Source organism: Myotis myotis, unplaced genomic scaffold, assembly GCF_014108235.1.
Source record: "Myotis myotis isolate mMyoMyo1 unplaced genomic scaffold, mMyoMyo1.p scaffold_m19_p_12, whole genome shotgun sequence".
In the NCBI taxonomy this organism is placed as follows: Eukaryota; Metazoa; Chordata; class Mammalia; order Chiroptera; family Vespertilionidae; genus Myotis; species Myotis myotis.
The window spans coordinates 5,001,100-5,020,102 of NW_023416316.1; the positions used below are offsets into that span (position 1 = coordinate 5,001,100).

Genomic DNA, 19,003 nt, shown 5'->3' on the forward strand with positions numbered 1-19,003 from the left:
TCTAAGCCACTGTCCTCATTGGAAACCAGTAAAACAAGCAGAAAATAAGAACAACTGTCAACAGCACCATTTAAGGGCTTGATCTATCCAAAGGGGTCTTGCAGGGTGCTTCCTACTGATGACCATGTCCTGGGAGATCTGACAGCAATCAGAAGCCCACCCTTTCAGCAGGCCCAAGTCCCCACTATCACTTAGTAAGTAGGGATGCAGATCTTCAAACATGGAACAAAGGTTCTGGCTGGACCTAGTCAATTTGTAGTAGGATGTATGAGGCCAGTGAGCAGGCCATCAGGAATTCAAAGAAATTCACTTCAAGGAATGCTTCCTGAGCACCTCATTCACTGATTCCACATGTATTTACTGAGGGTCTATTCTATGCTGACCTTGGGCAAAAGGTGGGGGACGCAGTGATGAACAAGGCAGACAGAGTTCCTGCCCTCATGGAGCCCACAGACGGGGAAGGAAGCTGGAGACTGGAGAGTCGCACAAAATGAGGACAGATGAGTGAGGGCCACATGGAGAAGCACAGGTGTAGTGAGGGAATGCATGACAGGAGACCTTATACAGGCTGGGGTTCATGGAAGACTCCCCAGGAAATGCCGTTCAGGCTGAGGAAGAATTCTGAGCTGAGAAGGCAGCATGCATGGAAGCCTGACGGGAGAGAGGTATGATGCATTGGGAAAGGAAAGGAAGGCCAGGGTGGCCGAAGCCCACAGAGTAGGGGGAGGGGCAAGAAATGAGGCTGGCGGGCGGACATAGCCAGATCCAGCATGCAGGACCTTGCAGGGCAATTAAGGTGCTTGAACCTTAGCTTATGTGGAACTGGAAGCCACTGAAGTGATTTAAACACAGGAAAGATGTGTTCAGTTCCACCTGCTGTGAGAATAGAGGACTGTGATGGCCCAAGAATGGATGAAAGTGGGGGTTCAGGAAGAGGGGCCTGGACCTGGGACCAAGTGTTTGGAATTGAACCCCAGCAGGGTTCCCCAGTCTACAGGTGGCAACACTGCTATTGGACAGGCACATGCAAGGGGTTGCTTACCTGGTTAAACCTCCGGGTAAAGGCCACAACGTTTGGGGCGAGACTATGTTTCTCCTTCTTACTCCATCCACAGCTGGCTAGTTCCTAGGAAGCAAAGAGTCCATTTCAACAGTGGTTCTAATTGGGATGCAAACACAGCAGGGGCACCTGATTGGAATGCGGATATGGAGGTGGGGAAGAGCTATCCTCACCAGAGTGGGAAGATCCTCTGCCTCTGGAGTGGAAGGCTGGGAGGAGGCGCTTCCTGGGACCCTAAAGATGAGAAGGGGGATGCTTTCTCTACAGCCCTATTCCCCAGGACTTCTGTCCAAAATACTCAACCTTACCACTGCCACTCCACCAGCTTCTCTGGGACCAGAAATCCCTTCTTGACTCAAATTGTCTGAGAGAGGACATAACATTTTAACTAGTGGGACTCATCCCCCCAAAGGCAAACTCGAAATTTAAATCTGGCTGGAGAATCTCAGGTTTCATCAGCTACATGACATCCTCTATTCCTGGGGTCAAGGAAAGCCTGACCCAAGCCCACTGCAACCAGGGAAGCTTCTGGGATTACCTTGATTCCTACCTGAAGCTGGAGCCTCCCATCCATCATATAACCAAAAGGGGACAGAGGAGAGGTTCCCTTTAATATCTCTTTCAGGGGCCTTGTCTCTTCTTTTTCAGCAGGCTTAGCATTATAGTTCGATCAAACTACCTAAAATTTACCTTTCCATGAGGCTGGTTCTGATCCAAGGGAGATAACAGGAGCAGTCTAAGGGGACTGTATAAAAGGGCCAAGGAAAAGCCCCTATTCAAATACCTAGCATTCTCAGCTGGTGCCTGTGGAGCTCTGGCAGAGAATGGGGGAAGGGGTAGATTCTAAAGTTCTCCACCCCTAAGTGACAAGACCGCCTTTTAGTTCATATCAGGCCTCAGTATTATTAATAACATTATTTTACCACACGCCTGGAACTTTTATAAGATCTTTAGTGAGAGCCAGCTGTCCACCAACTGGAATAGACACAGATCAGAGTCTGCTAGAAAGCCAGAGAGGGCAGCAGGAATGGACAAGACAAAACTTGCTGGCTGAGCAGTTATGCCTAAAGTGCCGCGCCCTTCCAATGCATCTCAGGACCCAACTTTAAACCACAGCCTAGCTGAAGGCAATGGACAGCTCTGGACACCAGATGAATGATCTGGCCTTGAGAACGACTGAGAACCAGCCAGAAGCTAAAAACAGCTCCTCTTCCTGGCCACCTCGTTTCTGTAAATGGCATCATCACCCTCCCGGTCACCCACGTGAGGAAACACAACCATCCCTGACTCTGCCAAGTCCTTCACAGCCTAAATAACAGTAATGACAATGATATTAACCAATGCTGCCATTTATCAAGAACCACCCCACACACACGCCAGCACTGGAGAGGCACTTCCCATGTTACCTAATTCTCAGCACAACCATTTTAACAAAAAGGTTAAGGGCCTCAGTATCATTCGTCCTCTTGAAAAGATAATTTGACTCTACTGTCTTTCAAAAGTGCATATGAATGCCTTTGAGATGTAAAATTTACCTGTGTAGCCTGGCTGGGTGGCTGTTAGTTGGAGCATTATCTCTTACACCAAAAAGGTTGTGGGTTCGATCCCTGGCTGGGGCACCTATGGGAAGCAACCAATTGATGTTCCAGTCACATCAATGTCTGTCTGTCTGTCTATCTATCTATCTCTCAAATCAATAAACATATACCTTGGATGAGGATTAAAAATAATAATAAATTACCTGTGTACCATGATTCTCCTTTATCTGAAATGTATATTTGGCCTACCTGAGTTATATTTACTTCTCCCACCCTATTTTATATTAACTTCTTTTCACCTATTTTAATCGTTTTGCAAATGTATATTATTTCCCTTTCAATGTTTAATTGTGAGGACAAGAGCCTTTCTCCCCTGTGAATCCCAAAGCCAGTCCCAGAAAGGTATGGGTTATAATCAGATAGAGAAGTGAATTCATAAAACTGGTGTTCAAGGACTGAGGCATGGTTGTTGCCTAATTTCTGGCCAATAGTTGCTCCTTTTATTTTATTTTTTTCTGACTTCTTTGATAAATAGCCAAAATTATACACGTGTGTGTGTGTGTGTGTGTGTGTATGTGTGTGTGTGTGTGTGTGTACATTTGAGTCCCCAATCTTACACCACGCCATAAGTAACTTAGGAAGGCATCCTGAAAAGGAGCAATGTGGATCTTCCCCTTAGAAAGACCAGGCTCAGCCCTAGCTAGTTCGGCTCAGTGGATAGAGCATCAGCCTGTGGACTGGGGTCCCAGGTTTGATTCAGATGCAGTCAAGGGCACATACCTTGGTTGCAGGCTCAATCCCTGGCCCTGGTCAGGGCATGTGCGGGAAGCAACCCATCGATGTGTCCCTCTCACATTGATGTTTCTCTCTCTATGCCTCTCCCCCTCCCTTCCACTCTCTCTAAAAATCAATGGGGTGAGGGGGCGAGGAAAATAAGTAAATAAAAATAAAATTATTAAAAAGAAAAAAGAAAGACCCGGATCCTACATGATGCTTATCTTCTCAGAACCTCAATTTTGTCATCTTAAAATGGGTGTAGTACTCTATTTATCTGTGAAGTTCATCTTGACAATTAGATGAGATTAATACACCCAGAGCACCCAGCACGTGATAAAGGTTATCTCCTCACCTCTTCCCCGGTCATGCGCCGTCAGAATCAGCTCTAACCCCAAACACCCTCTGCTTCTCCCACACCACACTCTTATTGCTGTCTTGAACTATTTAAAAATCTATTATTTCTCTTTCATTTTGCTGATGTCATGCAGGCAGGAACCAAAGCACGCAGTTAATACATCTGCCCTGAATTTATTTGATTTGAACATTTCTAAGACCGTGACTCAAAAACCGTATGTGTAGTTCTTGGGTTTTGACAATTCCCTAAGCAACCTTTGGCACTGGAAGGCCCGTAATATTTAGAATTAAAACCCTAACAGAGTAAAACACTGTTGAAGAGCTTCCTTGATAAAATAGAAGGATCAAAGGACTTAGAGCCAACCAAGGACCTCACCCCAAATCCCAGCCCTGCCACTTCTTCCTGGGCGACCGAAGGTAAGATCAGCCCTCTCGCATCAGTTTCCTGGCTGATGAAGCAGGGATGGTGACACCGCCTCCACAGACCAAGAGAGAGGCTGACAGAGAGGCGACATGGAGAGCAAGGCCTGGCTCACAGCAGATGCCGAGCAGCATTTGTTGAATGAACGCGTTCCTCAGTGCTGAAATCTCCCAAACGCAGCGCAGAAAGATTTATCACGATGTCAAAAGAAATAAGGCTATTCTATCCACTAAAACAGGCCCTGAGCCCCATCTCCTTGGCCCTGCTCCTCTTCTGTGTTTGGCCTTATAGGATTACAAGAGATTCCATCTGTGTGAAGTGGGTTTGGAAAATGTGAGGTAATAGAACAATGCTCTTCCAGTCACTAATGCCTAAAAAAGGTCCATGCTATGGAACGGATTCGAGTGTAATTAAGTTCGAGTTGACCAGAGGAGACAGGGCTGGTTCTAGAAGGGAGACAGGGTGTGGGCTGATGCTGGTAGGGTCCTGAGGAGCCACTCAGCCACCCTGTCCTGGCTCTGACTCTGTTCCCTGCTGAGGTCAGCTGGATGTGGAAGGAGAGGAAGAGCCTGCACAATCCTTTGCCAGCTTCTCTGGGGTCTCTCTGTGAGGTGGATGTTCCCCGGGTTCGTCAGGGAGGGAAAACATGTTAGAAGAAAACTTTCTACCACTAAACCTACAAATGTACCCTCCTCTGGCTTCTGGGAAAGGGAGGCCCCTTGCCCGCAGGATCCACCCTCCTCCTGGGCTCTAGGTCCCATCCCTGCCCCTCGCTCAGAGAACCTGATACCCTCTTTGTTCCAGTATCTCCACCCTCTTCCTCCCCAATTTCCTCTTCCTCCCCAACTTCCTCTTCCCACTAGCACTCTAATGTGCATAAGCCTCTCCCACTAATAATGATGGTGATGATGTTTATGTTCTAGACCTCCAGTCTCCTCCCGCTCCTGCTAGCTCTTTCTTCTCCTTGCAGGGAACGTCTTGAAAGGGCCATCGGTGCTCACTGTTTCAACTGGCTTCCCTCTCCACCTTTCTCCATTGAAATGGCCCTTTTGTTTTCTTTTTCTTTTAAAAAAAATACATATTTTTTTATTTCAGAAAGGAAGAGAGAGATAGAAACATCAATGACGAGAGAGAATCACTGATCAGCTGCCTCCTGCACACCCCACACTGGAGATCGAGCACACAACCCAGGCATGTGGCCTGACCTGGAATCCAACTGTGACCTCCTGTTTCACAGGTCAATGCTCAACCACTGAGCCACATCGGCTGGGCTGAAACTGCCTTTTCTCTCCCAGCGACAACGTCCTGGCTAGGCAACCCCTCTGCCGTATTTGTCACTCTGTCCTCGCCTTCAGCCATGCGTTCTTCTGGTTGCCTTCTCACCTCTCAGGCCCCCCACTCTCAGGCTTATTTTCTAGTTACTTTTTTCTTTTCTGACACATGTACCCCACCCCCACCAACATCTGTCCATGCTCATCGTCTACATTCTCCTATGTCTGGGTTCCCTCTGGAAGATCTCATTTACCGCCATGGCCTCAACCGCACGTCTGTTCAGCCCAAGTTTCTCTCCTGAGCTCCAGCCCAGGATATTCAGCAACCTGCTGGCCACACCTTCCGTGGCATCACACAAACACCTCAAAATCAGTAAGCCCAGACCAAAAGGGTGTCTGACCAGCTGCCCTCCATAAAAAGCACACAACAATGTGAGATTCATTTAGATGTCCATTCTGACATCAAAGGAGAATGTTTGTTACAAGGAAACTATGGAAAAACCCCTTGGTGAGGTAAAAACAACTTTGTCTCAGCGCCCTCATCGGCAAGCATTCCTTGGTGACAGTAAGAGTCAACACTGTTTTCAGCTCACCCCGCAAAACTTTCCTGGTCACACTGCCAGGAGCGCCCTCTCAGGCTGCCAGCTTTGTTCTGAGGTGTCTGGGAGTCAGATGCCCTGAGGTGGCCTGAGAAAGGCCTGACCCTGACCATGTCTGGGGTCAGGAGGAACAGCCCTGGAAGAGGAGATCTGGGGAGTGGGACAAGTCCTCCCTGAAGATCCCCCAAAGGATCTAGGCTGCCAGGCCATAGGAAGCTGGTGCCTACACACGGTGCTTCCATGCATGCGCTTACTTCTGACTGCGGTCTTCTCCAAATCACATCCCTACAACATGCCTACACCGAACAGGCATCACCTCGAGGAAAGGGACCACCACCAGGCTAGCAGCCAGCACCACATACCATTTTGCTCAGTGACAACCTTTCTCTTCCTCCCCCCTCTGTGTTCCTCCCCATTCCTCCCATCTATCCTCTGGGACAATCTTCAGAATTGGTGGAATAATCCCACACTTAGCCAAAGGAGTTCTAAAAACACCCCAGGGAAGGGTGGCCCACTGAGGCAATGGGAAAGACTGTGCCAGTTTTGGGGTTGGTGTGGGGACTGATACTGGAGTAAACGCTTTAGGACTCTCAAACGTCACTGTTGGGTATGCAAGATGGTACAGCAATATGGGAAAGCAGTTTGGCAGTTTCTCATAACATTGAACATACACATACCAAATGACCAGCAATCTTGCTAATGCAAACATTTGTCCACACACAAAAACATATACACATGTTTATGGCAGTTTCACTCTCAATTTCCCCAAACTAAAAGCAACCCAGATTCCCATCAGTCAGTGAAGGGATAAACAAACTGTGAGACAGCCATATAATCAAACTAGAGGCCCAATGCATGAAATTCCTGCACGGGTAGAGTCCGTAGGCCTGGCCGGCGATCAGAGCCCATTGGGGGCTTCCGGCTGCCGGCTGGGGGCCTTCCTTCCCTGGCTACCAGCTGCTGGCCGGGGCCTTCCTTTGTTCCGCGCCGCTCCCTGGTGGTCAGCACACATCATAGCAAGCAATCGAACTCCTGGCCTCCTGGTTGAACTCCCGAGGGGATAATTTGCATATTAGCCTTTTATATATACAGATGCTACTCAGCAGTAAAGAAGGGACAAAGTGCATCAGCACAGATGAATGTCAAGCTTTATGCTAAGTGAAAGAAACCAGACACAAAAACATTATATGATTCCATTGATATGACATTCTGAGAAAAGTAAAAACTACAGGGGCAAAAATTGGGTCCCTGATTCCAGGGACTTGGGACAGGAGGCAAACTGACTACAGTGGGCACAGGGTTATTTTAAATCAATAGACGTTCTCTTTCTGGATTGTGGTGGTTTACGTGAGAGTATGCATCTATCAAAACTCAACAAACTGTTCACTAAAAAGGGTGAATTATACTGGATAAAAGTAAACCTTCATAAATATGACTTTAAAAAAGAAAAGGAAAGGAAATAGTCCAAGCATATAGAACTGTGAAGGGAAATCCCATAATAATAGCTGAGCAAAAAGACTAAGGACCAAAGGGCCCTGAAGGGGGCAAATTAATGAGATTAAAAAATTGATAGAAATAAAAATATAATAGAAAGTTTGAAAAGATTTGAGGACATGACAAAGGCAAATGATACTAGAAAGAAAGCAATTATAATCTCTAAGAATAACAAAAAACAAGAATTCCTAGTTGTATAAATTTAAATGTGATATGTTTTTAAATTTATGTGCACTTAAATAGTACATATTTAATACGTTTAAATGTTTTTTAATAGTTGTATCTATTTAAATATTATATACCTATATACATTCTAATATCAGGCAGTTGGATTGAAAGGAAAGAGAATCTGTAGGTCCCTGATGGGAGGCACATTATCCCTTGAATGACGAGGGTCATCAAAGAATGAAGTGCAACCCTGGCACACCACAGAGTGGCACTGAGCAGCATGTGCACAGCTGTGGCACTGGGTAATGTTTACATAGCCGTAACAATAATAAATGCTGCTTGTTGGTTTTCAACTTTTAGGGTCAACCTGAGGGAAAGTGTGATGGACTTGGTTGCAGTTGCAGAATGTCCAAATGTTAATTTAACTAATCTGACAATGAGAAAGTACAGCTGATGGAGATGGCAGGTGGAGGGGGAAAGGAAAGCGTAGGAAGTGAACAGTCGGAAAACACTGTTTAAAGCTGATGAAACTACAAATTAAGGTTTCCATGCACCAAATAAAGTTCCAAAAGTCACCAGTAGAAGAAAAATCGGTTTAAAGAGTTCACCTCGGGGGGGGGGGGGGGTAAGGGTTCAAGCCCTTTTTCACAAGATCTTCTGTACTATCTGATTATCATGTACAGGATAACTTTGAACAAATTTTAATAGATGACATAATCCAATATTACACACTGTAATCCTTCTAAAATTAAATCTTCACAGTCGAGTAATTACTCAGAAATATACAATTTTTTTATAAAGTCATTACCAGCTTATAACCTGTCAGTGCCAACATTTATAAATAACATACAGTCTTCACATGCCCACTAGAAGCTTCTGTACCTTTTGATGGAGGACTCCTGCGAAATCACGACCAGCTGGACCTTCAGGAAACAGGCCTGTCCTACAGAGAGATGTTAGGGCTTTAAGCAAGTGAAGCCCAAAGGAGGCAGCAGCTCACTGGGGAGCCGGACAGCGTCCTGGAGGGCTCCTGGCAGGAGCTGCATAAACCCTCCCTGAAACAAAACCAGCTGTAATGAAAAATGGAAGGAGAAGAAAAGGGAAGGAGAAAGGCAAAAGGAGGCAAGGGAAGAGAGGAAGGATGTAAGAAAGGAAGGAAAGAATGAAGGGAGGGAGAGATTGAGGAAGAGAGGGAGGAAGGAGGAAGGGAAGGCAGGGCTAAGTGACAGCAATGTGCCAGGGCCTCAAGGGGCTCAGTGTCCGTCCTATGGGGTAGACAGGCATAACTCAAGGCAGCAAAGAACACCTACACTGCCCTGCTTTGTTCCCCAAGGCTGAGGTGCTAAAAGACACTTCAAGGTCCAAGCCTTCTGAGTAGCTGTCCGTGGGCAGCGGTGTCCTTACCTCTTTCTTAAATGATGATGAGGAGGAGTAGGAGGAAGAGGAAGAGAAGGGAAAAGGGTGAGAAGAAAGGATGAGAAAGAAAAAAGGGACAACAGTAAGCACGTCTGCATTCATTTCTTTATCAAAGTTAACGTATGTTTTAGGACAGTGGTCACCAGCCTTTCGGACCTCACTGACCACCAGTGGTCCGCAGACCACCAGTTGGCAACTGCTGTTTTAGGAAATACAGCCAGGAACAAAACATGCTGGGGCTTTCATGGAGCCTGTGTCCTACAGGAAGGGAGAGAGATGAGAAACTTGTAATAAGTCAGATGACAAATCCTAATAAAGTATCAACAGGACGAAGGAATGGAATGTTTGGAGGGGATGCCCCAGGCCTGGCTGGCAGGCGGGCACTAGCATGGAGACGAAGGAGGTGAAGCAGCTCTACAAGTACAGGGAGAGGCTTCCAGGCAGAAGGAAGGACAGGTGCACAGAGCCTGGGTGGCGGCCATGGGATCTCAGAACAACAGGGTGGCTGGTGTGGTTACAGCAGAACCAGCGTAGGGGACAGTGGGCAGGGAGGTGATGGGAAAGGAAGGGGTGGGGAAGCCTGGCTCGAGGACAGCGAAGGGCTGGATTTTATTCTGAGAAGGATGGGAAGAGATGGAGAAGAGGTAGCTCCCAAAGCCTCACGCTGTGTAAGTTTTACTGCTCTGATAACATGAGTGCAGACAGACCCAAACCCATGAAGTGCTCTTATGCTGTGCTATGACCCATCTGTACTAGAATCACACACATAGAGTCTCATGTGAGATCCATTCGCTTTAGTAATTGGAAATAAACACCTGTTAGGGGCTGTGTGTGTGGAGAAGGGAAGGAGGCAGGGCCCAGGGAGGCATGAACACGGGGGCCTTCATCGGGCCTCAGCACCCCTGACTCGACAAACCACAAGAGGGGAGAGTTGCCGGGGACAAATGGTGCCTTCTGTAGAGTGAGGGTGCGTGATGAGGGGGAGATCACTGAATGAATAGAAGTAATTCATCTTTCTCAGCGTTGAGTCATAGTTTCTATAGAAAAGCAACTCGATTATAGCCACCACTACTTCATCAAATCCCCAAACTACTGTCTGCTCAGAAAACATGTAGACTTGGGATCATGAAGATGATGCAAATTTCCCAAAACATTCTCTTTCCAGCCCTAGTGCTGTGCAGCTCTGCGTAATCAGAACCAGCTGTCAGCGCAGGGCAGCAGCCAAGGGCGCCCCTGAGCACAGGCTCCCGTCCCTTAGGGGGGTAGAGAAAGGGCCCCAGGAACAGGACAGAGAGCAGCCATCGGCAGATCAGCTCTCCCACTCATAGGCCTGATAGGAGCCCCACAGGGCCACCCCTTCTTTCCCACTCTCACACTGGGGATGAGGCTCAATTCCCTTCCCCCAAATTCCTGGGGAAAGTTTTTTTCCAAATAACATCATTCAGATGTTCTCTTTTTAGAAAAAAACCACTAGTGGGTGGTTTCTTATTAGGGATCTAGTGTATGTTCATTACAGGAAATCTGGATAATGCAGAGAGCCCACAGAAGAAAATTTAAATCACCACTAGCCCAATACCCAGAGAAAATCAGAGTTTACATTTGCATCAACAGCAATGACAGCAACAGCAATAGCAATGTTTACTGAGTGCTCACTAAATGCCAGGCACCAGGTCCACAGTTTTACATGCATTTACCTGTTGCTCAGTGAATTCTCACTACAATTACTGCCCCACATTACAGATGAAGAGACAAAGCTTACTTGGAAAAGTTACATAACATGCTCAAATCCTCAGATGTAGTCAATATGAGAACCAAGATTCACACTCAGGCAGGCCTGTTGGTGTCAGGAGCCTGCGCCCTTAGCCACCGAGCACCTCTGTCCCCTGGACAGTGGCCACTCCCCACTCCCAGTGCAAGGCACACACACATGTGCACACTCACTCTCAAAAATTGAGCTCATACTGTATGTGTGGTTTTATAACCTGCTGCTGTCCTTACTATGTTACCAACATCTTCTCACATCTGCCCCATCCCTCCTTTTGGTAGAATTCCTATGATGCACACATGAGATCTCTTAGAAACAATTCACCATGTTTGTCTCCTTTTGTTTCTCCTTGGAGTTCTAAGAGAACCCTATAGCTCATCTTTTAACTCTGGTTTTGTGCAATCTCTAATTTGCAGCTCACTGTTTCCACTGCAACTGAAATTTGGCAGTCACGTTTTTCAGCACAATTCAGTCCTTCTTAATCTTGGTCTTCACATACTGCAGGGTCACCCTGAACACGGCAGGGAACACAACATGAAATTTCTGAAAGTACCTGCTTCATAGGAAGAGGCAGGCAACGACCTAATCTTTTGTACTGCTTTCCAGTTTTTGGCCAAACAAACTTTCCTATGTCTGGTGAGTATGCTAAACACCACATCGGAAACTGGAAAAGTTAACTCAAAGGTTCCGGAACCATATGATTTTACCAGCAAGTCCTCTCAAACTTCTAAAGAATACCTAATTCTTATACTAAATAATTTATTCCAGAATACAAAAAGTGACAGGAAAAAGTCCCAAACCCTAACACCTAACAAATTCAGAACAAGAGGGGAAAGAATCATCCCCCATGGATGAGTCCTTTCGTACAACTGCACCGGGATTCAACTCCCCTTCCAGTGCTACCCTACTTCCTTTGCTCAGTCACAGCTATCGATCACTCTCTAACACAGCAGTTCTCAACCTGTGGGTCGCGATCCCTTTGGGGGCCGAACGACCCTTTCACAGGGGTCACCTAAGACCATTGGAAAACACATATTGAATATATAATTACATATTGTTTTTGTGATTAATCACTATGCTTTAATTATGTTCAATTTGTAACAAGGAAAATACATCCTGCATATCAGATATTTACATTACGATTCATAACAGTAGCAAAATTACAGTTATGAAGTAGCAACGAAAATAATTTTATGGTTGGGGGTCACCACAACATGAGGAACTGTATTAAAGGGTCGCAGCATTAGGAAGGTTGAGAACCACTGCTCTAGCAGATAAACTTCCTGCGCGCGCGCGCGCACACACACACACACACAATGCACACAGAATCATCCCACATTACCTAGCAGGTTTGTCAAAGAAATACAAGAATAAGCTAATGTTATGAAAATTTTAGCATAACAACAGCGCATTGATAAATCAAAGAAGATAAAGTGATATGATCCTCTCAGATACTTCAAGATAATTAGCAAAATGAAGCATTTGTTTAGATTTTAAAAAGGACTTAGAAGTTTAGTAACATCTATCTCAAACCAACAAAGAGAGACACTACGGGAATGTGAGTTAAAATTAGAAACAACAGGTGGAGCAGCCTTTCTCCACTAGGTTCCTTGTCTGGACCACAGAACACAGAAAATGATGGGACTCTCTGTGTTCTCCGGAGAATGGGGCCTTTGTTACAACGGACCTTCGGGCATTAGGCTTAATTCTCTCATGGATTCCTGGCTGAGAAAGCCTAGAAGCTACAACCCAGAAATATCATGCAAGACACATATTTTACATTTTCTAATAGCCAGACTAAGGACATGCCCGGCCCCTCCCTGCAGTCAGGCCTGATTACAGTATGGATCGAGGCAGGGCTGCAGGAGAGAGTCACAGGGGAAGTCTTTATTCATCAAGTTAATAGGTTCATTCAACATCACCCTGAAAGAGTGTTCCCCCACTCCCAGGTACTCGGTTTTTTATCACAGGCAGCTTGAAGTCCCTGGACAGAGCAAGATTTCCGGATAAAAGCCAGACTTTTGATAAATTCCAGTAATGGCTGCACAGCAGGACACAGTACAGGAGTGCTGGCTGTTTTGACATTCGAACTGCCTGATGGTGACCACAGACAGCCAGTGCACAAGCCGATCGGGAGGAAGGGCTCTTTCTGAAAAGCTGTTTCCTCTCCTGAACGACTAAAAGGAAAAAACCAACCTTTCCAATGTTTGATCTATATAGGGATACTTATTTAAATTAGAAGTGTGAGGAAACCTTTCAGACATGGAGCCACTAGCCTTTGATGGTGTGAAACCACCTTTTATAAGACAGGGAGTGAGACCATGGCTTCAAGCCCAACCTCAGGCCCAGCCAGATCCTCAACTGTCTCGGCCCCATCTAATCAGCAATCGCCAGCCTGTCTTTGCAAAGTGCCTCCTCTGTGCCAGGCACTGTGCAAGGCTTGGGGGAATGAGTGAACAGGGCATTTGCCTTCCAGTGGAGAAGACCTTGTTAATTATGAACGTGTTATTAAGTGCCTAAGGACAAGTTCAGAGTGTGAAGACAGAGTGCAACACGGGGCTGGCTTAGCTAAGGAGCAGGGGGCTAGTGGTGAGCCAGATAACACAGAGGGAGTGGCACAGAGGGCGAACACACCAGGCAGAGAACAGCAAGTGCACAGGCCTGGAAGCAGACCCAAGGACCTGCGGGGAAGCTGGAGTAGGAGAAGCAGAGACAGAAGTGGGGAGGGCCAGAAGAAGGGCTGATACGCCAGGTCTCACAAGGCCTGCATACCCATTCTAAACACATGGAACTGATCCTACGGGCACTGGGGAAACCAGTGGAAATTCTGAAGCAGCTCAGTGACGTGGATAGAGATTTGAAAATTGCGGGGGGCCGGGGGGGAGCAGAGTAGGATGAGGCAGAAGTGGGTGTAGAGATGCCTGTTGGGAGGGAAGCATATACACTGAGGAGGAAGTAAGAGGACAGCCTGAGCTGGGAGGAGGCACGGGGGGCACAGAGGAGTGGAAGATGGGGAGACAGGGTGCAAAGAGTAGAGAATGCAAGAGAGGGAGGATTCGCTGATGACAAGTTTTTGGCCTGACTGGGTGGGCAGGTGTGTCATTACAGGGATGGGAGACCACAGCAGGATTCTGGGAAAAGCATCTCAGGTTTGGTTTGGAGCATGCTTTGGCAGGGGGCCTGTAGGACTTTGGCTGCTGCTTGACCAGCTTCTTGAAGGAAGCAGAGATCTGTCAGTGCTTATAGAACCAGGTTCCACGAGGCCTGGGCACAGCATCTGGACCTCCGCGATGGGACCACTGTAATCTCTGGTCTAATTTTCCACAATACCCTTTACCTCTCTTTTGCTCTAGCCAAACTAATCTGCTCACTGGTCCCGGTACAAGGCCGCTTTCTTCCCAACTGCCTTACCTGTGTTCAAGCTGCTCCCTCCCTCCACCTGGAATGCCCTTTCTGTGTCCAAATCATACCAACCTTTCCAGGCCAGAAGCAAGCAGGAGCCCCGGGATGTTTCCCTCCCGAACAGCACTTAGCCTGCCCCCTTCAGTGTGGCCCTTATAATTATATACATAAACTTCTTACCTTTCTCATTCAACCAGGGATTTTTCACCCATTCTTGAGTCCCTGAAACACCAGGCAGGGAGCCTCACACATAGTCAATATGCGTGAGACGACTGAATAATGAGCATATAAAGCCACCATCCCAGCAGGCCCGGGAATGCCTAAGCAAGCCATATGAAGATCATTTGGAAGAATATCTCCTCTAATTACATTCACATCTATAACTCCACGCGGAGACCTCAGACATCTGGTCCCTTGCACATCACCCTCCTCCAGATGCCACTCAGACTTCAAGGGCTGCCTGAACCTTGACTTCAGCACATATGCAGCCAAGACTGCTTGGCCTGCTCGGCCCACCCCCACATCAGAGGGCAGTGGCTTAGAACCACCTCAGTCTCACAATCACCTTGCAGTGTCACCTGGGGTCTGAGATGGACCATGGGGGATGCACAGGCTGAACCCTGAGTGCTCCAGGACCAGGGGGAGGGCAGGGCGGCTGAGGAGAGGGCTGTGCTCTGCAAAGAGGGGCAAGGCTGCAAGGGAAGTGTCTGGGCTGTTCGGAGAGGCTTGCCCTCTCCAAAAAGTTTATGCACAATGCAGGGCGGGGCGGGGGGGGGGGGGCCGAGGATCACAACTGTGTTTATGAGTAGGTTTTACCCAAGAACCTCATATTTTCCACTGAAGGAAAAGCTGATCTACATATAAAGATTCAAACTTTCAAAACCTACACTCAAGAAAACGAAACAATCTTCAGCCATAAATTAAAAGTTTGCTCTAAACTCTCACTTCCCAAGAACCAGGGCTTTGGAGCGCTCCACACCCTGGTTGGGCCCTGCCTGTCTGCCAGTCTAGTCGGAAGGCAAACAACACAGGCTATTTGTAATGACAAGCAAACACTAATGAATTTCGGAGCACGTCTGGTGCTTGCATTTATGGATCATAAAATCATCTGGCTGCTTCTGCCCGTGCTGACATGCCAATGAGGCAACCCCAAGTATTTACAGGCAGGAAGGGGCTGCCAGGACCACTCTGTGAGGGAGGCCAGGGGTGGGGGGACTGCCTGTTGATCTTCCCATTACATACGAACCCATTTTTATGCTCTGACATTCAGACTAAATCTTGGCATACAAAATCCTATTAAACAGTATTTATTTTTTTAAATATCTTGGGGGTGGGAGGGAGAGTCAACATAACTGTCTCAACTGCATTCAGGTACAAACCTAGTCAAATGGCTTTTTGAGTATCAGCCAGATATAAATAAAGGATTTTAAATGCAGTTAGATTTTTTCCCCAGTTGGAGATATAATCTAATACATCCAACTGAATACTAACGTCTAGAGGAAGGGAACTTCCACACACATCACCAGCCACCAGGGCAGCCTCCTCATTGCCCAGCCAAGGCAGGGCCCCTCCCCTCCTGCCACGCTGCCAGGGGAAGGAACCGAGGCGCTGGGACCCTTCCACCCCAAAGGGCTGCAAGATCAAGCCAGTCGCTGGCAGTCTGGGGCCCCCCAGAAGCCAACTTTCATCCCTCAAGGAGTCACACACCAGAGACCACAGGAAGAGTTACTAAAATGCAGACCTAGTTAGTGCCTGCATAAGGGGATCTTTCTTAATCCTAACTAAATATGTAAAACTTACTTTCTAATGGCCAAGTGTTCCCACCTCTGACCTAAGCCATATGCAAATAAAAGCTGTCTAAACATGGGCCGTTTAGAGGCATTAATTTTCAGGAGGCATCACTCATTCAACCAAGTCCTCCCTGCGCCCCCAGCCACCTTCGCGGGCTTGTTCAGAAGCCTACGCAATGTTATCATGAAAGGCACTGACTGGAGCAGACGGGGGCCTCAGAGCCAAGGTCCCCAAGAGGCAAATGACATATGAGGACTAAGGAACACTCAAGGACACTGGCTCCCCAGCACGTGCCCAGCTCCTGCTTCTCTGCGAACTGCACCTTGCTCTAAACCCCATCACAGGGCGGCAAGTCACCTAGAATGACATAAACTTGAGCCCCATGGGGCCATTAATGATTCTTGTGTGCAAATTTGAATGTAGATGGAGGGGGGAGAAAAGCAGCAGCCTCCAGGGCTCAGGAGCCATGCAGCCATCCGGGTGCCTCCTTGCCTACCAGGAAGTCAGGGAGCCAGGGTGGAAGCCAGGAAGGAGACGTGGGGCAGGTCAGAGGGGAGAGATGAAAGAAGAGTGTCTGGCCAGGCTTCCAGGCCTGGATCCCAGCCTCCATCCACTTCTAGCTCCCATGAGACACCCCCTGAGGCTTATAGTAAATTCCCCTTTTTGTTGGCAAAGTCCCCTTTTGTCAAGCTGGCTGGAAGCTGTTTTCTGTTACTTGAAAATAAAAATATCCTGACTCACCTGGTTTCCCACAATTCCATTCTCACAGCACATCAGCCTGGGTGGCCTCAGTGGAGGAAGGGACCAGGGAGAGGCGGGCTCTCCGCTTTCAGGACACTCCTCTCAGCATCACCCATCCGGCTGCTCCGGTTATCACAATGGCCACTTCTCTCACGGCTGCCCCTTCAGGTGTATTTTTCTCCAGGTCCCACTAGTGTCCAAATACTTTGGCTACTAATGAGTCTCCAGTGACAAATCAGCCCCAAGATCCCTCCCTGAGGCCAGGGGTCCTCCCATAGACAGATCAGCACTCCTAAGAACCCAGACTTCTGCCCAAGGGCGTGCAGTAATGCCCACAGAATCCAAGACAGACGTGTTCTATTTGCAGCCATGGCACTAGGCATCTCAAGGTGGGAATCTCACAGGCACCTCACATTCAACACGTACAAAACCAGATTCTCCAAGGGCCCCATCCCACCCTCCATCATCTGCTTTTCTCCACAAGCCACCCAGTTGCCCGGCCTCTTTGTGCGTGACCCAGCCAGGTGGAATATTTTGTTCACGCCTCTGGCCCACCTGTCTTGAGCTCTCACTGAAGGCCTTGATGGTACTTCCTTTCCTAGAAATATTCCTTGTCCTCCCCTTCACCTGACCAAATCCACCTCATTCCTCAGGGCTTTGCTAAAAACCAGACAAGCTTTCCTAACCCTCCACCACTCCCCAGACCACATGGATGCTCCTGTGTGCGTGTGCAATCTTTTTACTATTCTTTTTTTTTAATATATTTTTATTGATTTCAGATAGGGATCAGAAGAGAGAGATTGAAACATCAATGATGAGAATCATTGAGTGGCTGCCTCCTGCACACCCCCTACTGGGTGGGGATAGAGCCCCCAACCACTGGTTCATAGGTCAACGCTCAACCACATAGGGAGCCACATCAGCTGCCCCCCTTACTATTCTTTACTGCCATGCTTGTTGAACTGTCTGTCTCTGCTCAGGATAGCACCTAAGAATCTAAGTTGTTTGCCTCTGTACACTAAGTACGTGGCTATAGCTGATGCTGAGTAACTAATTGTTGACTGAATGTGTGATATCCTGTATCAATTAGCAGGAGGTAATGTGATTTGAAAAAGTGAGTTTTCCAGATAGAAGTTCAATTCTTTAAGCACAGTAACTTTTTATTCAGTGAGTCCATGAAAATTTACTGAACAAATGCCATGTGTCCAGGACCACACCAAGCATTTGAGAGACAACACACTAGATGTGGTCCCTGCCCTTGAGTTTCAGGTCCTTTGGAATCTAATGAAAGCTGTGGGCTCCCTCCGCAGTAAAACATGTGTTAAAAATTATGTGAAATTCTATACGTAATTTATCTTCACATTAAATCTGAATGAAAAAAATCTTTTCAGAGATTATTTCTCTCTTTCCTTTTTTTTTCCAAGCAAAAAAGAATTAATACTAACTTCCTGAAAAGAACCAAAACAAACCAGAAACACCAATCAGAAAGGATATATGCACCCCTATGTTCATAGCAGCACAATTCACCATAGCTAAGATCTGGAAACAGCCTAAGTGCCCATCAGTAGATGAATGGATTAGAAAACTGTGGTACGTCTACACGATGGAATACTATGCTGCTCTAAAAAGGAAGGAACTCTTACCATTTGCAACGTCATGGATGGAACTGGAGAGCATTATGCTAAGTGAAATAAGCCAGTCAATGAAGGAAAAATACCACATGATCTCACTCATTCATGAATAATAGAGACCATTATAAACTTTTGAACAATAACAGATACAGAGGCAGAGCTGCCTCAAACAGATTGTCAAACTGCAGCAGGAAGGCCGGGGAGGGTTGGGGGGCAGGAGGTAGGGGGGTAAGAGATCAACTAAAGGACTTGTATGCATGCATATAAGCATAACCAGTGGATATAAGACATTGGGGGATAGGGGAGGCTAGGGGACTGTCTAGGGCGGGGGGATAAAATGGACACATATGTAATACCCTTTGTAATACTTTAAGCAATAAAAAATAAATAAATAAATAAATAAATAAATAAATAAATAAATAAATAAAAATACCTAAAAAAAAAAAAAGAACCAAAACAAATCCAAACTTGTGCCAGTGAGAGCAAACATGAACTATAGTGCTGCAGTCTGGCACGAGAGGCAGTTACCAGGGGCTGACATGTGGACCCTCAAGCCAGACCACCTGAGTTCGAAT

General features: G+C 47.0%; 1 protein-coding gene across 4 annotated transcripts in view; it reads right to left on the reverse strand.

The window, feature by feature from the left end:
- RALGPS1 (Ral GEF with PH domain and SH3 binding motif 1) overlaps positions 1 to 19,003 on the reverse strand; it is a 238,537-nt gene that overhangs the window by 146,137 nt on the left and 73,397 nt on the right. For all 4 annotated transcript variants that reach the window (XM_036329618.1, XM_036329617.1, XM_036329615.1 and 1 more), the window contains one exon: positions 1,043 to 1,126. In XM_036329618.1, coding sequence (XP_036185511.1) covers positions 1,043 to 1,126 — 84 coding nt within the window. The remainder of the gene's footprint in view (positions 1 to 1,042; positions 1,127 to 19,003) is intronic.